This window comes from Passer domesticus, chromosome 7, assembly GCF_036417665.1.
Source record: "Passer domesticus isolate bPasDom1 chromosome 7, bPasDom1.hap1, whole genome shotgun sequence".
Classification (NCBI taxonomy): Eukaryota; Metazoa; Chordata; class Aves; order Passeriformes; family Passeridae; genus Passer; species Passer domesticus.
In genome coordinates this window covers 17,194,980-17,217,968 of record NC_087480.1, presented here as the reverse complement: position 1 = coordinate 17,217,968, position 22,989 = coordinate 17,194,980, and the positions used below count along the sequence as shown (strand labels likewise).

The window sequence follows — 22,989 nt, the reverse complement described above, 5'->3', positions numbered from 1 at the left end:
ACTTTTGTAATACATTCAGCACCTCTCCAGTGAGCAAGAACCTTTATATTTTTAAATTTTTAAAACTGGGATTAGCTGTTATTTATAAATTTACATTCTTGTAATCAGGATCAGAGCAAGGCTGAGTATATCTGGAGTGTTGCACAAATACTGATCTCATTTTGTTGCCTCAATCTGAGTGTTTTATTAGTATTTCATACAGAGGTAAAACAAAATGTGAAAAAAAAAAATCTACTTATCCGAGCAACATGACAAAGTAAATATTTGGTTGAAAATAACTAAAACACATTTGCCTCTGACTGTCCTCTTCAGATCAACTAGACTGAAGGATGTTTGAGTTCTCTTTAACATCTGTGCTTTTGTTCTGCAAGGAATGAAAGGTGTTGGCTCTCTTACCTTTTTGCCTGGTGGTATTGGGAGAGTGAAAACAGACTTCCAGTATGTCCACACAAAGAGCACAAAGAGAATATGGAATACTACAAGATAGGCCACTAAAAACAAAACAAGAAAAGAAAAAAACAGAAACAGAGTAATGACTTCTTAAGCAAAGGTTTCATCCACAATGGGCATAATTCAAATTTTTCACAACAATGTAAAAAAAAAAAAGAAGAAGGGAAAAGACAGATGTCCATCCAGTGCCACCCATTATTGCAGTCCAGCTAAAATTCATGGCTGAGGGTCAGCAGCATCCAGAGCTCAGTCTCAGATCCTCCCCTGCTCCCATTCTGTGGGAGAGGAAGATGCAGCTGTCAGAGAATTGTCCCACAGGGCAGGTGACAACCTTTATCCCTGGGAATGACAGGATTCCTGTCTCCTCCCCACATCCCAGGCACAAGCCCAGCAGAACTGGCAGGTGCTGAGCACTGTAAGGGTGGATTTTGCACCTCCCAGTATTGGGGTTCAGTTGTTACTAAAAGCAGTGGGAAGCAGAGTGTGCACTGTCCACCCCTGTACCATGTTCTTCTTGAGAGAGCTGAGAGAAATAATATGAGCTTTACATCACCAGAAAAAGCCAAATGCCTTATTAAACAGCTTTTACATTTGCCACAATTGGTACAATAAATCAGGAAAACTTCCCTCAAATTGATCAAAATAGGGCTGAGGAAGAATTGCAAACCAGCCCAAGTCAGAACAGTCAGTTCAATGTGCAAACCTGACTCCAGAGCCTTTGGAATTAGCAGGCATTCCATGGACAGGGAGCCAAAGGAGCTGTCCTTCAGCTCCACAGGCTATTTGCCATTTCTTTAACACTCAACTCATTAAGGCATTATCAAAGTTACAAGATGGTTTTATTTAAACACATCATTTCATTGCAGTAACAATCTTGTTTCCCCATTTCATTTAAGCTTCAAATTCTAAAAAATAAGATTAAAATAACTAGTTGGAAAGTGAAATCTAAAATTCAAACACTTCTTAACTATGTCAAAACACTTCTTTTCCTGTGTGAAAATTGGTAAGAAAGGCCAAATGCATCAGTGAGACTTTCTAATGAGACAGCAAATGATGGGACACATCTCACAAGGATGTGATGGACTGTGGGAAGGAGCTGTGAATCACAGCTAAGTCATTCTCATGCTCCAAGCTGGTTTGAGATGTTATCCTCACACTACAGGTGGAGCCGAGCCATTTTTAATTAATATGGAGGGAGATAAATCTTGCAACAGGTTTAATTTTGTTGATCAGCCTAGCAGCACATTAGAGGAAGCTGACCTGGAGATGCACTAACAGATTAGGCAACAATTAACTTTCTTCTGCAGAGCAGTCATTAACATCCTGCTTTCTGCAGTCTCTCTGTAGCAATTTCAAACATTACAACTGCTCTACAGGGGAAAGAGAATTTACTGGATGCAGCAATCTGGAGGATCTTTAAATGTCAGCTATGCTCTGCATGGAACAGCTTACACTACACCTACTTCTGTCCTTCATAACCCCTGAAGGAGGAAGTCACCAGGAGAACACCTGGATTAGCCAAAAGCATCCAAAGCACCCCCAGGAAAGAAGGAGAAAAATATTAAAATATCCACGGACTCCTTATTCTTAGAACATGGCCATTACCTCCACCAACACACCTGTCTGAAGAGTGTCATTGAGCAATCCTACTGTGCTGTGACTCAGGAGCTGTTAGTGGGCACCAGAACTGAGAGCAAACTTAGCAAAAATAGCTCTCACTGAAAGATCAAACGGAACAGCGAAAAAAGCCAGGTGGGCTGCAGATGGGAACTAGTATTTTCTGTTTGGCTTGTAAAATCAGCTCTGGAAAGTGAAAGGGAAAGGGAGAAGAGGGGTGTGGGTGTGCACAGACACACACAGCTTTTCCTGAGAGAGTCAGAGGGATCAGAGCCTTTCCATGCTCTGCCCAGACTGTGACTAGACAGAGCATGTCCCAGAGCACGCAGGAGGTGCAGCATGCTGAGCTCCTCAGGAGGGTGCACTTACAGGAAGGAGACACTGAAAGAGGATGTACCTTTAAAAAAATGACCGCAAATATTTCTGATATATCAGCCAGAACATTTGTGAGTCCTTTTACAGGAAGACTGCATGGCAAATAATAAATTATCACATACCTTTCTCCACAGGGTTGCTCACAGTCACTGGAAAAGAAAAAAAAACATGTGTCCACAGAGGAAATATGAATCCCAGAGAAGTTTGTGACAATTAACATTTCTATGTGAAATACAGCCATTTTAGGAAAAATGTTCAAATTCAAGAGGCAAAGAGAGAGCCCACAGCTCAGCATCACACCAAGAGCATCCCTAACAACTCTTCTTCACTCACACACACACCCACAGCAAGATGTTCACTCACTCTCACTTGTGCTGTGTTCTCCCTGCTTATAAAATGTATCCTGTATATTTTGCATTAGGAATATGATAACAGCAATCCTCTGGTGACAGTGAGGAGATCACCAGGGCTCCTCTAGCACCTGTATCTCTGCATTTACCACATACATGCAGCTGCTTTCTACTGGTCTCCAGGTGGCCTTGACCCTCCACTGTAAGCACTGTCCCAAAGCACTTCTGCATCAACAGGATTAAAAAGTTATAAATTTCCCAGCTTGGGCCAAGTCAGCAATTGCAGTGACTTCATTGTTTTTACACACCCACCAGCAGAAATTTTACAACCCCTTCTTACTCCACCACAATGAGAGAAAAGCCCCTACTAACAGAAGCCCTCTGAGCAAGCAGCAAAAGGTGCATTGTTCAATGTACTGACTATTTGAAAATCTATCCCTTATCTTAAAAGCCAGCATCCAAGTTTAACAGAAGAGACAAGGACAGCTTTCTTGCACTGCAAACAGGGAGTTCTGTGATGTTTTCATAGAGCATTGCTTGGAAGACAAAGCTTTGTGCCACACAGCAATGCAGATGAAAAGAGAAACTGAATCTGTGCCGTGTCTCTGCTCACTCAATTTCAGGTAAACAAGACTGTTAGCAACACTTCAGCTTTTCCTTTGCTTTGCTGCCAGTCAAGCTGTGATGAGTTTTCACAAGCACTGCCTGGCTCCCTCCTGACCACACCTGCAGCAGGGCCTGGCTGAGGATTCACCTGAGACAAGAGCACAACCACAATGACGGAAAAGGCTCTGTGGCAGGATCACTGCTGTCACCGTGGCAGCAACCACCAGCCAAACGAGAACTGAGGTTCCTGCTGTGACTCACCGGGCACCCCAGCACTGAGAGCTCACAGCCAGCAGCAGGAGATGCCTCCCAGCCATCACCCCACAGCACTGCAGTGCTGGGCACAGCTGAAAGTGCAAAGCAAGATTCCAGACAAAGCAGTCACTGTTTACAGCAGCTGAGGAGAGGCAGCCAGCTCAGCAAGCCTTGCTGTGCTGGAAACGCAGAGAGACAACATCCTCCTTGGCAAGGAACAGCACAGGCCAACAGTTCAGGCTCAAAGCCTGAAATAATTCAATCATTTCAACTTCTGCGCAGATAAACTCCTCCACACACAAATAAAAGAAACGAGAGAGAAATGAGGCAAAAAAAACAGGTGGGTGTGGGCAAATGAATGAATTTAAGCTGTGATTCCACAGAGCAAGCTGAGCTCCTGCCAGCTGAACCAGCACTTGCAGAGCAGCACAGCCCCAGTCCAAAGCTCACTGAAATCACCTGAGCCTCCTGCAGCAGCTGCACTGAGACCTGGGCCCAGCTCCTGCTCAGCACTACTGAATTGGCCCAGCACATCTCAAAAGACTGACAGAGTTTCAGGAAAATATTCCACGTTTTTTCTCACATGTTCTAATGACAGTTCCATGCACCTCAAGATATCATCCCATGTGAATTCTTGAAGGAAACAGCCCACAGCCTCAGAGATGGGATAAATGTGATGAAGTGCTTGGGGGCTTTGCCAAGTTGCTGATTAAAACAGGCCAAAGAAGCTGCATTTCATTCCAGCTCCCATGGAGAAAAAACCAGCAGGTCCCACTGCACTGCCAGCCCTAACACACACCTGATTTACTGAGCAGCACCAGAAGGCAGCTCCTGCCCCAGGAACATCTCAGACTCTCCTTTCTGGCACCTCTGGTTTGGTTTGTCTGCCTCACTCTGTCCCGAGGAGCCACAGCCCCTCCTCACAATTTCACAAATCCAAGCTTCCAGCTCTTCTCTCCACCAGAGCTGGCAACTCTTTTTTCCAACAGCACACTAAACCAGAAACAACAAACACGAGAAACTTTGCAACTTACTATATAGATAAATTGCTACATTAAATATACAATTACCAGCCAGCATAAAACTTCCTCTTCTAAAATGCAATGTTTTCTGTGCTACTGTAACAACTCCACGCCCCAGTGTGATTTCATATGAATGAATTTCTTTCCTTTTCAGAATACAAACATAAAACGACTGTAAGGCAGGGCACAGACTGATGTTTGTTACAGTTTAGCTGATAAATCACAGCCGGACGTTATCAAACCCCAACAACGCTGCCTTTCAGGGCGGGATCACCGTCCGGCCGTCCCCTGCCGGGACGCAGAGTGTGACGGGTGCCGAACAGCGCAGAGCCCGCAGCCGCCCGGCCGGGCACCGACCCGCGGCACTCGGAGCGCGCCGAGCCCGCCAGCGCCGGCCAGGACCCGCCCGCGACCGGAGCGCGGGACAGCGCGGGCCGCTCACCCCGCGGACACGGGACGAGGAGGAGAGGAGGAGGAAGCGGAGAAGGCGAGGAAGAGGAGGAGAAGAAGAAGAAGGGGAAGGGGAATGCCCGAGCCCCCGGCCCGCCGCGCCCCCCGCCCGCAGCTCCGCGGGCCATTCCCCCTCCGAGGCGCGGCCCGGGGCGGGCGGGCCCCGCCGGGCGCGGGCGGCGCTCACCGAGGCAGAGCTCGCAGACGTATCCGTAGTAGGACCAGAGCAGGAGCAGCGCGATGAGCAGCACGGGCAGCCAGGCGAAGGCGCGGCGGCAGCAGCGCAGCCCCCGCCACAGCGCCATCCCGCCGCCCTCAGCGCCGCGCATCGGCGCGCGGCTGCGCGGGCTGGCCCGGGGCCGGCGCGCTCGGCGCTCGGCTGAGCGGCCTGCGCGCCGCGGCGCCCCCTGGCGGGGCGGGCGGGGGCGCTGGGGCTGAGGGAGCCGCGCTGCCCCTCACAGCCGCCTGAACCCCTGAGCTGCCTGAACCCCTGAGCTGTCTGAACCCCTGAGCTGCCCGAACCCCTGAGCTGTCTGAACCCCTGAGCCGCCTGAACCCCTGAGCTGCCTGAACCCCTGCTCTGCCCTGCCATGGCCCTGGGCTGGGGACGGGCTGCTGCCCCTCTGCTCAGCCCTGGGGCGCCGTGTGCCGCTCCGGGTTCCGCAGAGCAGCACACCCGCGGCTGCCGAGGGGATGGAGCGTCCCTGAGGGGAAGGCTGAGGGAGCTGCGGCTCGGCAGCCTCGGGAGGAGACGGCTCATCCATAAATAAATGTCTAAAAGGAGGTGTCGGAGCATGCAGCAGGCTCTGCTGCGGGGGCCCAGCAATGGCACCAGAGGAACTGATGCTTGGGAAGTTTCAGCTGGAATTGAGGAAGAGTTTCCCTGGCAGCGCCCAGCCCTGAGCAGAGAGGCTCTGGGGTCTCCTCCCTGGGGACATTCCGGAGCTGTCCGGACACCATCCCGTACCCCGTGCTCTGGGATGGCTCTGCTGGAGCAGGGAGGTGGCACCAGATGGACCCAATGTGGTGCCTCCCCTCCTGAGCCATCCTGGACCTTGTGGCACTGTCCTGTCCCCTGCACTGACAGCAGCCTGGCACTGCCTTCAGTTCCTTCAGCACACACCTAGGAGTGTGTAAACACACACACACACACAAAAACACATAGACAAGTGAATATATATGTCATATTCACTTGTTACTATGGAATAGCCATGGGAGGATCAGATTCCACACACCTCGTGGAACAAAAGGAGTGCCCACTCCAACACGGCATTTAATGTACAAAAAAGAAAACAAAATAAACCCCCCTGCCCCAGACTGCTCCACAACCCCCTCTGAATTCTGGCAGGAATCTCCTCATTCTCACTCTCGGTGATTTGAGTTGCAGCTCCAGGTAATTAACTCCACTCTATCATGGCTGGTAAGGAAATTAGTTTTCTCATCAAGAGAATGACTTATCTGGTAGAATGTTCTTCTGATAAACCCCTGGTGTAATTTGTGACGCTTTCTGGTCACCTCTTTGTTCAGCAAGGTTTTTTTCCCCTCAGAATTTGTTCTAAAACTTCCCTTATTGGGATCACATTCAGAGCTGTGCTGCCTCTACCAATCCTTTTCTCTTTTTGGATACAGGCACCACATTTGCCATTCCCTTGCCCAGATCAATGAATTCAGACATCCCCCACAAATCCTCAGACCACACCTATAATTCCATATTTAGTTCTCTCAATATTTTAAGATGGATATGATCTACAACCTCAGGTTTTTTTGAAAAAATCTGTTCTCTACTGAGGTGACAGCTGTCTTAACCTCTTCTCTACCCTGCTCAGGCTTTACAATCAGTATTATCCTCTTCTCCAGACTACTCAATTCTTTCTTTAATATAAAACTTGAACTTTTTGGCACTTGTTTTAATTTTCTGTGTGTGGCTGAACTTAACCAAGATTTTGGGTAGCCCCTGCTGTCCAAAAGTGCCTTGGACAACACAGGTTGGCCTGAGCTGCATGTGACCCTAAACTAGAAATTGATATTTATTTTTACATATATACACACCCATATGAAAACCTCCTCCCAGGAGATTCAGGAAGGGGATTTAGAACACAAACACCCCAAGTTTTGAGGATTCAGGGGAAGAAGATGTGAGTGCCCCCTTGCTTTCCTTCCTCCCCCACTACATAAGTGCTGAGGAGGAATATTTTTGCCAGCAATACATTTTATAATCATTAAGATTTAAAAATCACTCTTGTGAGTTAACTCACAGAATCTCCTCTCCTGAGCCAGATGGGAACAGCACATCCATGGGACATTTTTCCTGCATGTTCCTGTAAAGCAGGAAGGCACCTTCCCAACAGACAGCAAAGAACAGGCAAAAGTGAGCAGACTGTGTCAGGTAAAGCCTCTGCAAATAAAGTTAAGACTTTTTCTTTTGTTCAACAGCCAGTTTTTCTAGGTGCTCTAAGGTCCACATGGGTCATCCTCAAAATTCTTGTTTCCTGGGCTTGCAGGGAACACTTAGTTATAGAAACATGAGCTCATCTGAGGTGAGATTCCCAAATAAATCTCTTTAAAACAAAAGAATCACGTGACCTTAAATCTTGTGATTCTTAGGATGTGTTTCTGCACTTGTGGTTCTGCTGGTAGCTCCCCATTGGAAAAATCTGGAGTGAGATGTAAGTGGGATAAGGCACCTTGTGCCCTTTCCAGAAATCAATACTGCATGTGTTATTCAAAGTAAATATTAAATCTAAACTGACCTTCAGCCAATTGTGAAAGGAAAGAAAAACCTCTCTGGGTGTGCAGTCTGACTGGGCTCCACAGAACTACAACAGTGAGATTATCCTAATTAACATCCCTATCTTTAAATTTAACCTGACCATGAGCAGTTTCCTGCTAAGACACATTTCACACAGCTTTCAACAGGGAGAGGAATTCTGCAGAGTTCAGCAAGCTGTGACTGCACTCATGGTGTAACTACACTGTCCAAAACTGCTGCCACAGACTGCAGGAAAAGCCCCAAGTCCCAGCAGCTTGAGGGTAATTTAAATAAGGCTCATTATCACTGGTTCTTCTGGAGAAACAAATGGCTGGGTGCTTAAAGGAAGGAAGCTGGTGGTGACTCACCAGTGGCACTCTGGGCACCAGGGAATGTCATCCCCAAGGGCTGAAGACCAAGGCTGACAGCAGCTAGGATGGCTGTGGCACTGCTCCAAAACCAGCTAAAATAAATCAGGAAACAGTAGAAATCAGGAAAGAAATGCCAGTTTGTACAATCGAAGAAAACCCTACATGTACAAATTTCACTGAGATGCTCTTGCCTCTGAGAAAATACTTTAAAAATCATTAATGGTAGAAAATGCTCAATTGTCCTGTAAAAAAAACCCCACAACTGGAAAATGCAGTTTGTCTTTGCAGTGCTGAATGTGAAACTGTGCTTGGGTTAGTCTGAATTTCAAAATTATATTCTGATTCAAAAACCAAAGTTGCACAAGTTACTTCCCCACTGTTCCTTTCCAAACTTGCTTGAGCTGGTGACACACGAGCCTTGGAGCTGTGGGGAAAGTCAGCTGCAACCCCTGCAACCTGCAGGGAGCCACACCTTGGGCAGAGCCAACTTTTCCAACTACTCTGAAGCCAGGGCATGTAGAATAAAGGAGTGACCCAATTATCAGACATATTTTTATCAGGGTAGGTTACACGTGGTTTTGCTTATCAGTGACAGAGATCCAAGAAGATCTGATAATCCATGAGCTAAAATGGGAACTAAACCCAACCCTGGCTGGCTCCTGAGCTCCTGCTGAGCTAAAAAAGCTTGTGAGCCCCAAGGCTGGCCCATTTTTGTCCTTTATTGTAGGAAAACACAGCAACCCTCCCTATCTCAGTCCCATCTTGGCCTTTCTCACACTGTACTTGTAGATAAGAGGAATCTCATCTAACATGCTCGATGTTATCATATCAGATTTGGGCTTTCTCTCAGAATTGCTGCAGCCCAGCTCGTGCAGAGGAGCCAGGCAAAGCTTTCCAGAGCTTGCACTGAGGATTGGTACTGAGCTACCAGCAAGCTGTATTTTTGTTACAAGCATTAAGAACTCTCCACTATGTGGGATAAGCCATCACATTTACACATTAGCACCTTCCCAGAAACCCCAGGAAAAGCTAGTTTTTGTTATTTCAGCAGGATTTTGCAGCTCTGTGCTGGGACTCCTGCATTTCACGGGAGTTTGTGCACACACACAATGGTCCTGTGCACACACACAATTTAAAATTTTTTAATTTATCCATATAACCCACGGATGCTACCTCGCAGTGGAGAAAGTCAATGAGGAAACTGCTAGAACATGCTCATGTTAATCAGCAGGGCTCTAATGAAGCAGGTGGAGGTTTGTTTGAACATTCAGTTTTAACGTTTCTCTTCACCTCTCAGACAAAAGTTAGATTTAGACAATTATCCTTCCATTAATATTAAACCAAAGTGGATTGACTTTTTTCCCTTCAGGTTTCTCAGATTTTTTTGTCCTACCCAGCAGCAGCAGCCCTGCCAAGCTGCACACGGGGTGTTGTTTGCTCTTAGTCATCACCTGCATCTGCTCACTCCGATTTCTCATTTGTCCCATCCCCCACTGGAACATTTTATCCTAATTTAACGTGGAAATACGAGCAGGATATATGGAGTGTGCAACAGGGTCTGACAGCACAGACTGCAATTAAAGCTGTTTAAAATAGCACAAAACTGTTAATTGCCACCGAGTGAAAAATTGGCCATTTGCAGCAGAATTGTTCTCATTATTACACAGTTTGAAAGGATTTGTAAGGATTTAGGGACGCACAGGGAGCGAGCGCTGGCACCATTAGGGGGTGCTGGAGTCCACACAATCCCAATCCACATCCAGCCCCATCCAGTTCCGGAGCTGCTCGTTCTCCTCAGGGACAGCAGAGTCTCAGGAAGACAAATCTGGGGATGAAAAACCATAATCCTGTTTTGTCACGTGTATAAGCCTTGCCCAAATATCCACTGAAATATTTCCCCACAGCTATTGTCTTCACAGATCCCACAAAGATTCACGTCTGATCAAATGCACTTATAAGGTAGATTTAGGTAAAAAGTGCCATGAAATACCATCAACCTGACATTTCCTATTTTCTAAATTCTTCATTTTGCACCCTAAATAACATTATTCTAGTAAGACAGCTGCTATCTATCTTTTCATACCTTTCAAAAGCAAAACATTAACACAAATATCATTCTACAGACCTGCAGCCAAGCTGTCTTACTCATCCCTCCTCTTCTCCTGGGCTGACCAAGTGAATCCTGAATTTCTCTCACAGCCATTTGCTATTTGACACGGGATTAACCACAGCAGTTAGCACTGACTGACTCTACTGACCTGATAGAGGGGTCTTTTTCCTTTGACTCTGTGAAGAATAAAGGCCTTCCTCACATGAAAGAGAGCTATGGAGAGAAACTTTGCATCCAGAGAGGTTCCTCTGTGATGTCTTAAATCTCTGTCTTTTCAGCCAAAAGAGCCTTGTCCCACCTGACTCCCTCAAGGGAAGGGATGGGATGAATGCTGGGACAAATCCTGAGTTGCTACAGTGGTTAAAACAGTCTTGAAATCACAGATTTTAGGTTGGAAAAGACCTTTAAGGTTGTTGAATCCCACCGGTCCCAGGTGAGTGTGTGCTGCTGCTCCTCTGGGCTACAGCACCCTCTGTCCCTGAAATGTTTGTGCACAGAAAACCCCACGAGGGGAACACAAACAAGAGAAAATTCTGCTTTCCAGTGGTTTCAATCAGTGCAGCTCTCCAAAAGAAGCAGGAGCATCTCCCAAGCCCCAGGGCTCCACCAGCCCAGGCCCCTGCAGAACCTGCAGGGCTGCAAACCCTGACTTCGGTCCCACAGAAGTGGGAGCAGTGTCTGATGAAATAAATATGACAGAAATCTGCTTTTTGACTCAGTTCCTCCATGTTTCCCATCCTTCCATGTCTGTGAGCACTACAGCAGGATACCCAGTGTCTGGTTTCTGAAATAGCTGCCTTCTATAATTAGTTTTTTTAAATCTGTGTCTTTTTCAAACACTCCCTGATATCTTTTTTCCCTCACATTACTGACTTCTGAAAGTAGATAAACACTCTCCCAGCCAATTTGTTATTTCCTTATCTTTTAAAATAACACACTGTGGGGCTTGTAGTCCTCTGAGTGTGGTGAAGCTTCAGCAATATTTTTTTAAATTTAAGTCTAGGCCATCTTTCAAGAATGAGATGTACACGGTAATGTGATTTCTTAGAGTTGTGTTTTAAGCCATAAAAATAAATATGCAGTCTCAGAGATGCAGAGAAGAAAGCGACATTTTTGTAACATCACCACATTTTGTAAATTTTTTTTTTTTTGCAAATCTTGGTTTTCTGTGTACCTGGTGGCCACGATTTCAGAGTTGAACAGCAGTGCTGAGTGTGCTGAGTGCAGCCAGGCAGCATATGCCACGTGTAATTTTTTAATTTCCTGGTAGCAGCAATTCTTACAGGCACAATAGCAGGTTTGTTTATTTTTTGTTCTTCATCAACCCTTTTATTAACATTGTTAGATCTCCTGACTGCACCTGGCTGGGCAGTGACTGAGCATAATGGCATCTTTGCCCTGGGCTCTTGGAGACAGTGCATATGGATGGGGAAGGCAGCAGATAATATGGATGCAAATTTCAAATTACTGGTTTTATCCCCCAGGCACTGAAGGAGGAAAAATCTCAAGGAAATCAGGAGAACAACGTGGCTTTGAGTTTCTACTCAAGGTATAGACTTGAAAACACTGCTCGTGGTCCTTGCAGGACTCTCCTCTGAAAACAATGAAACATGAATGAATTTCAGTGAGGAGAACCTGCACTGTGTGACTGAAAGCTCAGGCCCGAGGCAGAGCAGCACAGAACTGGGCTTGCCAGGCAGAGCCTGAGGAAGAGCCTGCACAGGATCAGGACACCAGAAATCCAACCCCATGGTCCTGCTGATGAGCCCCTGGCACAGAACTCTCATTTAGACTAATCAGGGCAAGGAGGAGCCGTCCTTAATCAGCCAAGGGGGGCATTTTCAGCATTTGACTCAAGTTCTCTTGCCCACAGAACCACTCATATGGAAAAAGCAACTGTCTGTTTCTATTTATGTAATTTTGCCTTACCTTACTGGAGTTTTATTTTTTTCTTTAAAAGATTTCACACCCTCCATGTCCCACGGGACAGAGCTGGTGTGACTCCAGCAGTTCACTGCTCTTCAGGCTCTGAAAGTAAAACACAAACTGAACCTTCTGAGCTGATTTCTCAGGTTTTGCACTTCCTGAGGCATGGTCTCCTCTGGAGCAGCAGTGTCCATTCCTTTAGTACAATGATAAGTGCTGCAGAAATCTCTCAAAAATCCTGCTACTCCTCCACTAGCATGAGAGAGAAATAAGCTTTGGCTTTAGGCACCTTTTTAAAATCAGTGCCATCACTACTGGGAATGGATTTTCTTACTCCTTTTTTCACAGATCCATGCCCATCTCCTGGAGGATGCTCCACTCTCATTCACACCTGAGCTTTCCTCCAAGCTTCAGAGCCTGTGTCAGTCTGGTGATCAGTTTGAAGAGAGAATTAATTCAATTGGATTGCTAGAATGAATTCCACAATACTCTGGGAAGTCTGATATTTGTAATCAACTATGGAACTGTTGCTAGGACACTGGAATTGTTGATTTTTTGGCAAAAAGATCTATTCAAATATTTGCCTGTCTAAAGCTATGAATCCAAGATATACAAAAGTTTAGCTGGTCCTGTGAACAATTTTTTAATGCTTTCATTTATAATATATTATTAACTCCTGACTCAGAAAACATATGGAAAAGCCCACAAGAATCTACTACTATATGTGTAAGATATATTCCTAAAGAGAAACAAATGATAGCTGATGAATTGTTAATTCCATGACCTTTTTCCTCTGCTGTCCTACCCAAGAAGAAAGGGCACATAGAAGACAATATCTATTAAGAATGTTACATTTAGTTTACACATCTGACAGTTAAACATCATCCCCCACAGCATACAAAGATTTATAACATTGAAATATAAAGGACTTGGTGATGGAGCTTGTACCACCTTAACCAGAGCCACTGCCCCAAAGTTCAGGGTTTACTCCCAATTTTACCAGGTTCTTTTTCTCAGATTCCACTGTGGCCCCATGAAAAACCCTGAGCAGTTCTACTCGCTCTCCAGAGCTCAACTTCAATTACTTTCAGAAAGTTTTCTCACCCTTAATTGTCATTTATCCAAGCTATTATTGTTTAATCCTTTAATCTCTTGTCAATCATGACAATCTTCCCCTGTGTTTTTCTTTTCACAATGTTCAACCACCCCAGCAGTGACAGACAGACCCAGCATGACTGTGGTGCACAGAGGGAAACATTTCCTAGTGGGAATCATCTCAGAATGTGTTTTCTCAACTGTGCTCAGCAAACTCTGCATTGCTCTGTCCATAATATTCCAATGGGTGAATTGTTCATTTTTCTACATTTTAGAGATAACATTCATTTTCTTCATTATTATTATTTTGTCTTCAGTTCCAATACGTTTCCTTTGCTGAATTTCATTTCATCAGACATTTCATTGTCTGATAGAGACTTTGGGGTAGAGAAGCTGGAGGTGTAGAGAAATCCACAATTGATGAGGTCCAGCTAAAGCAATCAGAAGAAAGGACCACATTATCCACATGGCTTTATTTCTAAACTTATTTTTAGCTGGCAGAAAGTTGGTTGCAGAGCAAGTGATTCCCAAACTATTATTTAATTCTTCAACTCTGTTTCTCCATCACCTTTTTTCCCTTGTTCTTATTCCATTAATGAGCTACTAAAGAAGATTTGGTGAGTATTGTGTAATTTAAATTGTTCTCTATTCCTAGCACATGATTTTTCTCTTCTGAGCTGCCATGGGGTCTATCTTAGCTTCAGCAAATTCTATTCACTGTGATACAACTGAGTCCATCAGCGATGAATGTTTTGTTCTCATTGTTATGAATCTCCAATAAATCCATTTCACACAAAACTAGGACACTTTCAAATATCTGACATTGTCACTTTTAGCCTTCAATGTACAAAAATATATAATAATAGTGCAGTGGCTGCTGCTGGTCAAACCCACCTTGGACAGCCCACGTCCCTTTTCTCTTTGCCTTTCACGAGCTCCAGCTCCTCTAAACTGTGACTGCAAGGGATGTGATGGGTGTTGGGAAGGATGGCTGATGACCCTGAGAAAAATGCAATTTATTGTCAATTGTCCATTCTAATCTGTGGGAAAAACAAAATAATTTTCTTGAAATGCTGTGTGAAAAAAGCAAGTTTTGGCCCCGAATATTCAGAACATAATCTAAGCACTCGCTTCGCTCTTGCCTCGCAGCGCCGATGAGCCCCCAGAGTGCTCATAAATATTGGCAGAGCAAAGGAGGCAGGGTTCTGCCAGCTTTTTTCCTGCTGAATTGTAGTTAGTGTTTTTAACACAGCGATACATAACAACGCCCTTAATGCTGCTCCTTGGAACTTCGGCCTGAAATTCTGGTTCAACTCACTGAGGTCCTAGGACATGGAGATCAGCTGGAGATATTGCTGCCAAAAAATAGTTAATGCATGTGCTGGTAGACCCCAGGAAGGGGGGCCTCTGCATTTCAAACAGCTGCTCTTCAACTGGAGCAGGAGGAGAGGGAAAAAAAGAGGTTTTGCACTTTCCAGTTTTATTCACTTTTGTTCCATGTACATCAGTGAGATTTGCATTAAAATGCAGAGTTCGAGGTCCCAAAATTCTAAAATTCCTATAAAACCAGTTTTTGTGTCTGTACCGAGCTCTGTTCAGACTGAGATGTCCATGGAAGAATGTAGCTGACACATACTGCAGACATATCCTCCTAAGACATCACAGAAGGCTTTGCTTTCAATAATTAATTTGTGGCCAGTTCATTATTACACTGAAATCTAAAATGTCATTTCAGCTCGACTGATTTTACCTCTTTGTCTGAACGCTTTCAATAACCCAGATTAACACTAGGATTATTGAAAGAGAAGCCCTGTGAGTGAAGAAATGAGACAGAAGTGGAGATATAGAACTTATTTTATCCCCATGGTTATATCAGTCCCAACTTCTGATCTTCCCAACCCCTGATCTCCTTCCCAGCCATCAGTTTCACTTGACAAGTCTGTTCCTGACGTTTGTAGCAGGGCACAGTTTGCTTCCTTACACTTTCTGCTAGGACCCCACATATTCTGGGATACCTGGAGAGAACAGAGGCCGTGGCTGCACTGCACCACAGATGACAGCTGGATCCTGAGCATGCTGAGTGGAAGTTTGTGAGATGCTGACTGCTACAGAAATGGCACAAATCCCAGCCCAGACCTGGGTCCTCAGCACATCAAATCACAACTTGTGTGTTTAAAGCACTGGACTTCTCAGGCTTGCTGTGTTGTTCAGGACCACAGCCCACACATGCAATATTATCCTGTTTTTTGCCCTTCTAGTTTGGTCAAAGTTCTTTCTCCTAACAAAACTTTTTCATCCCAAATTGAAACCACGGCTAGTGCAGCCTTCTGAACCTCTAATGAAATGTGGCTGTGGGAATCCTCAAGACCAGTGAGCTTGAATCTTAAAACATATTTGTGTTTATGTAGAGGAAATATGAGAAAGCATATTTTGACTAATGGTATCACCCCAGAGAGAAACACACTTGTTATAAATATGTTCCATTGCAGTTGCTGGAAATCTAACAAAATTGCCATAAACAGGACTTACATCAATGTTTCTGCTTGACCTTTCTGGGAGAATAAAAGTACCTTCTGGGAATGCAAAACAAATGAATTTTTTGGAAACAAAATGAGTAACACAGCCCTTCCTCTTTATAAAATGGAGCCCTGATATAGCTGCTGCTTAGTAACAGCTCCTCCAAACGATCCATAAAACACCAGATGTAAAGGTGTGCACGTGTGCGGCTCCACTCCAGGCTCTGATGCAAAACTCAGAAACACTCACGCTGAGGGCAGAAGAATTGGAGATTTTACATGAATAGCAGTTTCCAAATGAGAACCATACCCTTCCAGCCATGGACAAGCTGTGCAATCACCGCCCCTGCCGTGCTTTCTGCGGGGTGATGTGATGGAGCTGTGATAGCTGCTGCATCCCATCTCCCAGTTAGCTCTCTTCTGCATTTTCCCCTTAGGGAAAAGATGTCCTGTCTGGCACTGAAAACCTGCTAGAAATAGTGTGATAAAAACCCACACGTTTAGAGAATGTGGTTAACCTACAAAACAACGATCAGCACCAGAAAAATTGAATATATTTAATAGGACCAGACGGGTACAGAGATACTTAATGCAAATAATAGTCAGTGTTTCTGCCCATAATTAAATATCACAGATAAATGTAAATGCAGAACTGAACGAGCACTAAGAAAATTGCACTTTTCCCCTTCAGGCATTATTCCAAATAACCTGTTAAATTGAATTAATTATCATGATCCATAGAATCCTGAGTTGGAAGGGACCCACAAGGATCATAGAGTCCAGCCTTAGGGATCCAAATTAAAGTACTTTATAATATCTTATACAAATAGCTAAAAAGACTCTTTAGTACTGCTACCAACTCCCATTTTTTATACCCATTCCTAGCAGCAGATGCAGAATGTTCACATAAGGAATGCCATTAGCCTACAAGTGTAACAAAGCTCTTGGGGATTCCTCATCTCTGTAGCCACTGGCCACTGAAGCAGTTTGGTCCCTTCCTCAGCTCGTCCTCTTGGTGAAATAAGAAACTTGAATCCTTCTTTGCAAAATAAAGTCCCTCATACAGTTTCTTCTAAAGAAAGGAAATAATTTAAACCCAACGATGAATCTGTTACCCAACAATCACAAAAAACCCGATATTGAGATCACCACATTGCAGAGCCTGACAAAGCAGAGTGAGCAACACTCAGCCCTGCTCCCAAAGCATCCTGAGCAGTCCCTGCTCTGGCAGGGCAGGTTCAGAGCACCCTGAGCAGATCCTGCTCTGGCAGGGCAGGTTCAGAGCATCCTGAGCAGACCCTGCTCTGGCAGGGCAGGTTCAGAGCACCCTGAGCAGACCCTGCTCTGGCAGGGCAGGTTCAGAGCACCCTGAGCAGACCCTGCTTTTGCAGGGCCGGTTCAGAGCATCCTGAGCAGACCCTGCTCTGGCAGGGCAGGTTCAGAGCATCCTGAGCAGACCCTGCTCTGGCAGGGCAGGTTCAGAGCACCCTGAGCAGATCCTGCTTTGGCAGGGCAGGTTCAGAGCACCCTGAGCAGACCCTGCTCTGGCAGGGCAGGTTCAGAGCACCCTGAGCAGATCCTGCTCTGGCAGGGCAGGTTCAGAGCATCCTGAGCAGACCCTGCTCTGGCAGGGCAGGTTCAGAGCACCCTGAGCAGACCCTGCTCTGGCAGGGCAGGTTTGCAGCCAGCCCAGAGCCTGCCAGCCACAGCACAGCTCCAGTGCAGCTCTACCTTGGCTCTTCCTTGGTGCCTGCTCCAACTGCAGCAGGCAGAGCCAAAGGCTGACTGTCACCCCCTCCAGAGCAAAGTCCCATCCTTCACACAGGTCATGCCCAGGTGAGGGGGTTTACAGCAGGGCTTGTGCAACCCCTACCCAACACACGCTGTTCAGATTTTCCAAAGCCATCAGCAGATAGAGTCATTCCTGCTCACCCCATCCTACAGCTCCCCTCTCCTTCCTCTCTCCCTGCACATCCACACGTTAAAATTAAGTGGGACTTAACAGGTCCATAAGTGGGATATAACCAAGTGTTTCCAATTTACCCTCAGTGAACTTGAATGGAAAACATTTGAAAATGAAATTCTGGGTGAAATCTCACAGCATTGCTGCAGCATATGGAGTCAATTTCAAATAGCACTTTGATAATGTCATGATCTGTTAGAAAGTGTTCACCTTATACCAAAGCTATTACAAACTCAGTTGCCTCACTCAGAGTATCTTCATCTCATGATCCATAAGAAAGCTATTTAGTGGATTGTGAAATATGAACTTCGGCCAGAGCTAATTTAAGAGAGATCGTTACACTAGTGATGGTGCAGCTTGTTTCTTCTGTGAGTTTTATATTATTCAACTGTTCACAGCTAGTAAATTCACATCTAATAAGCTGCAAAAGTTATCAGATGAAGCACAGCCCATTGAAATCCCCACATGAAGCAAATAACTGATAAAAAAATTAGTTCCAGCATGTGTTACAAATATTTTTGCAAACAGCATCTGATAAAAGAATTGGCTTTATTAGCAGCTAACTCCTTCACACAATGGAGAAAATGTAGAAATGTGTTCTATCTCTACAGGCCACAGCATTTCTCAAGCACTGATGAGGGAAAAAATAGACTTAATGGAAACAAAAGCACAAATAGCCCACATCTTCTGGCAGGCACAGACCTTGGCACTGGGAATGCAGTGATGGGAACATGCTGAAATAGAAGGGATTTGCAGGATGTAAGGCACAGGCAAAAAGGCATTTGTGTAATGACAACCTTGTCAAAGAAAGTAGTAAATTTACACCCCATTTTTTGAGACAAAATAAGAGCCAACTGACTCCTGGTTCTGTCCAAGGGCTGGCCCAGCAACCGGGGCACAGGAAAACACAGATCTGTGCTGGGGCTGGGCTGTCCCCTCTGCCTGGGGCAGGGAGGGTGCTGTGGAGCTGGGACTTGCCTGTGCTCCTCAGCAGATCCTCCAGTGGGCACACAGCTCTTCAGAGACCCCCAGGAGCAAACAGCAACCACAAGGAGTTTACCCAGAGCTCCTGGTATCCTGCACCAGGAAGGATGCTCAAGGATGGATCTGAGGAAGATTAAACCATTCAGAAGAGCAGCAGTTAAACCATTCAGAAGTATTAAACCAGTATTAAACCATTCAGAAGTCCAGCAGTTGTCTGGGGCTAAAGGTGTCTTAGAAACATCCACCATATGCAAGGATTGCTCCAAGCACTGAGAGGATTCAGGGAAAGGCACCAGGTATGTGCAGAAGCAGGTAAATGTGCTGAGAATGAGCAATGAACTATCAGTGCTGAGTCCTGGGAACTTCACTCAGTTTTTCTCCTGCTTTCACAAACTTTCGCTGTTGTTAGAGGCAGCTGGAATAAGAACGAAGAAAGGTATTTCTAGTTTTAACCCTCAAAAAATCAGTGTTAAGCCTAGTACTAGGGACACCCTCATACACCAGAGATGGTAGAAATTGTGTTCGGATTTTTCTTCCCATTCTCTGTGTCAGCTCTCAGCCTGCAGCAAGGCCAGAGGTTTCTCAGGTATCAGCAGGAGCAGCCCCTTTCCTCTGCCTCGTTGCTCCTTCACTCCAGCAGCAATTCCTCTGCCTCTGAAGTCTGTCAGTTTTTCTTGCCAAAGAGAAAGGAATGACAAAAGCATTCAAAGAAAAAGAAAAACAGAGAGATCCCAAGCCTCATGTGTGACATAAAGCAAACAATTCACATGATCTTTATTTTTGTAACCCTCGTCCTCCTCTCACCCTCATGCCTGTTGTTATCACTCAGCATGTTATTGTTATTACTTCAAATTTGTTTTTAAAAGTGCCTATCCAGTGCTGGAGGTGCCTGAATACACACTGAAAATATACAAAACATATGTCCAACTTAGACCCTGCATTCCCTGAGGAAGGGCTGGTATCCCTGCAGTGCACTCAGCACACTTATGGCATGAACAAATTATGAACAATAATAATGAAGAATAACTTGTGCCTATTTATCTGTTTGGTCTATGAAACTGATCTGTCAATGACCCTGAAAACTCTCGGTGACACACACTGTGGTGGAGTTAAAACCAAGTTGCTCTTTCCATTAATTTTTTTCCAAAAGCTTGAGTCAAAATCCCAGGATAGGTGACACAGGGCGACCCTCCTGCTTTTGATGTGAATGGGAAAGGATTTGTCTTTTTATATCAAAGCTAGCTGGGAAGAGGAGGTGGGTGGCCATGAAAGGGAAAAGCCATGAAATTATCTCCATTGGTTTATAAGAAACAGCCATTCGATGGGATTTTGGGAGGGGGAAACCTTGTGAAAAATGTGCTGGTGTGATTCCTCTGGAGGCCGGCACATCTGAGCCAAGGCTGGGATGGAGCAGGGGGGGCAGGAGAAGTTCTTCCCTTAATTGAGAACACACTTGTTTGCAGAGTTCAATGTCAGGAACTCCAACATTGTTTTGAAAAGACAGAGCACTGTGTAGGTGTCGGAATTCAGAGGAGGCAGAACAAAACCGGGTGGAAAAAGGCAGCTGTGATGATTTAAGTCTCCAAACACCTTCAGCCCGTTCCCTTCCTGTGCCCCACCACTGGCCCTGGCTCTTGGCTGGGCTGGGAGGGGCAACCCCGGCTCCTCCTGACCTCCTCCAGCCCCTTCCTCCTCCTGCAGCCCCTCCTGCCCGGTCTCCTGGGCTCCACAGCCCCTTCCTGGGCTGCTGCTGGACCAGAGCACAAACCCGGGACAGACAGCCCAAAAACCAAAATTACAAATCCAGGTAATTCTCATTACTAGGACAATGTTTCTACACATTGGTGGGAGTCCTGTCAAAAGGCAGAATCTGTGGAGAGAGGCTGAAGGTAATTCTCATCCTCACGTTTCAGAGCTCAGCTGCTGCTGCTCTGGTGCAATGACAGCTTTGTGTTCCTGCTTTTGAGATCCACAGGTGAAGACAAGGGAGTTCTGCAGAACTCAGATCAGATTAAAGGCACCTAAATATCACCCTTATCTACTACATGTGTTTTTAAATGAATTGCAACATGTGAACAGAGTAAAACAGTGCAAGAAATGAGACTTCTACACAAAGGTTATAATATTCCTAGTCCTAATCAATAAACTAATTGACCTAAGTCAAGGTATTGAACTAGGATTACTTGTAAACACATGGTTGCTATTGAAAGCCAATTAAACTGCTCTGGTATGGCCAGTTCTAATGAGCAGGTAGGCTGAACCAACTGAACTGGTGCTGCATATCATTCTGATAAAATATTCTATAATAATTCTATAAATTATAATTCTATAATTTTTTCCCAAAATACTTAGTTTTGCCTGTTCAGCTGTTATTTTCTCTTTACAGAAACTCTTTTTTGTCATAGCTGACCTGGCAGCAGATCAATGATACAGAACTTCTGACTTAGAGAGAGACAAGCAGGTACCATTGTGATAGAGGATAAAAGGCACAAGGCAGCCAGCCAGGATCAGGCTGATGTGATGTATTCTTATTCCTGAGTCTCTTTATCTCATCTTTTATGTCTTGGCTACCCCGAGTAAGAAATGTGGTTCCTCCTTCCCATCATTGTACAGTTTCACTTCTGTTTTGTCAGAGGAATTCAGCCAGAAGAGAGAAAATAGGAAGGAGAACATCCTGCCTGTGAAGATAATTAGCAGAGTTTTACATAATAAATTAAATGACTAAAGCTCCTAAAAGTCTCAGCTGGGGTAAGGCAGCAGAATACTGTACTGTACAACACTGAAGGACAAAATGCATCAATTCTGTGCTTTAATCACACCTGGGGGATCCCAGCAGGTGCCTGGAGCTGGGTCATGAACCAGCACCTCTGGCATCAGCACATCCTCTGATCTCTTCTTGCCAACCCAGGACACCAAACCTCACTTTCGTTTAATTATTATAACAACGCTAATGTCAATCTTAAAATTCACAGGAAGATTTTGTTTTTTGCTTTGTCTTAAATGTTGCTATGCAGGAAGGGGAAATTCTGTGGTACCCAAAGACATGTTACAACCAGTTCTCACTTAATGTCATCAAGATATTTAGAAATAAGAAGCAGTATCACAAATTTCTGACATAAATATTCATTTATCTAAATAGTTGGGAGAAAAGGCTGGATTATTTTGTTAAATGCAGCTTCTGGTATTGGCTTGTGGATTTGTTTGGCTTGGAATCAAATTCATTTTTCAGATTTAAAAACCCTCTGACTTGCAGTCCAAAAGCTGACATGTTTGCCCATCTTTTACAACCACTAATTTATGTTTTATCGGTTAAAGGGCCAGAGTGTAAACAAGTTCAATGATTTTTTTAGTTTGAATTTAAAAGCAGAAAACATCTCACAATGTTTTTGTAGGCAACTCAGTAATATTTAGCCTAACTGCTTGTTTCAAACAATGCATTCACATACTGGAAAAAATAGGGAGAAATCACATTTATGCCTGATCTGATTGCAAACCCTCTTGTTATGCTCAGATACAACAATCAGATAGAGGTGTTGCTCCACTGACATTTCTGAGGAGGTTATCAGTGTAACCAGGCTGTGGGGAGAGGGGCTGAAGTCAAGAAACTTCATCCAAACTTGTGGTATTTCAGCTCTGAATTTCTCATCCCCTTAGGGGTGAGGCTGAAGGATATGGAATCTGGATCTAGTTCTCAATTTTGTGGCTTGGTCTCTTTTCCAGTTCCCGCAGAAACATGTTCATCAAGATCTCCTGACATTTCTCTGCATTTTTTTCTTTCTTTCAATGATAATTTGAAGCAAGCCCTGCCCTTTCCCCCATAACATTGTGCTTTTTACATCCCTGCAGCATGTAAACACTAAAAAATGCAAGCATAGCAACTCAGCAAAATACATAGAAACAAATGTTAGCAGAACAGCCTTTTTCCACGATTTTATAGGAGTTCCACAGAGCTGGGATTGCACACACAAACCAGAGCAGAGTTACACATAAACCAGAGTTCCTGTCCTGGTGAACAAAACCTCTGTGGTTCTGTGCACTGCCATTACTGGGTAGGAGATTTCAGTGCAGTCCCCCTAATGAATCATTCTGCAACAGTGGGTCTGTGTGCAATGCTAATTATGGTAATTACAGAAGTCAATGCCTTGAGAAT

The 22,989-nt window shown here is 44.9% G+C and overlaps 1 protein-coding gene across 6 annotated transcripts in view; it reads right to left on the bottom strand.

Annotated features, from left to right (window-relative positions):
* Positions 1 to 22,989, bottom strand: part of ZDHHC15 (zinc finger DHHC-type palmitoyltransferase 15) — a 118,402-nt gene that overhangs the window by 14,651 nt on the left and 80,762 nt on the right. The window contains exons 1-6 of one of the 6 annotated variants that reach the window (XM_064427194.1): positions 16,203 to 16,334; positions 14,271 to 14,376; positions 9,946 to 10,070; positions 8,243 to 8,337; positions 2,565 to 2,591; positions 397 to 491 (exon numbers count right to left, since the gene is read on the bottom strand). In XM_064427194.1, the coding sequence (XP_064283264.1) occupies positions 397 to 491; positions 2,565 to 2,591; positions 8,243 to 8,337; positions 9,946 to 10,070; positions 14,271 to 14,376; positions 16,203 to 16,318 (564 nt within the window). In that variant the 5' untranslated portion in view covers positions 16,319 to 16,334. Of the gene's footprint in view, positions 1 to 396; positions 492 to 2,564; positions 2,592 to 4,723; positions 4,822 to 5,117; positions 5,269 to 5,312; positions 5,474 to 8,242; positions 8,338 to 9,945; positions 10,071 to 10,370; positions 10,464 to 14,270; positions 14,377 to 16,202; positions 16,335 to 22,989 lie in introns of those variants that run through there. The other 5 variants (XM_064427200.1, XM_064427195.1, XM_064427199.1 and 2 more) reach the window with 5 other exon arrangements.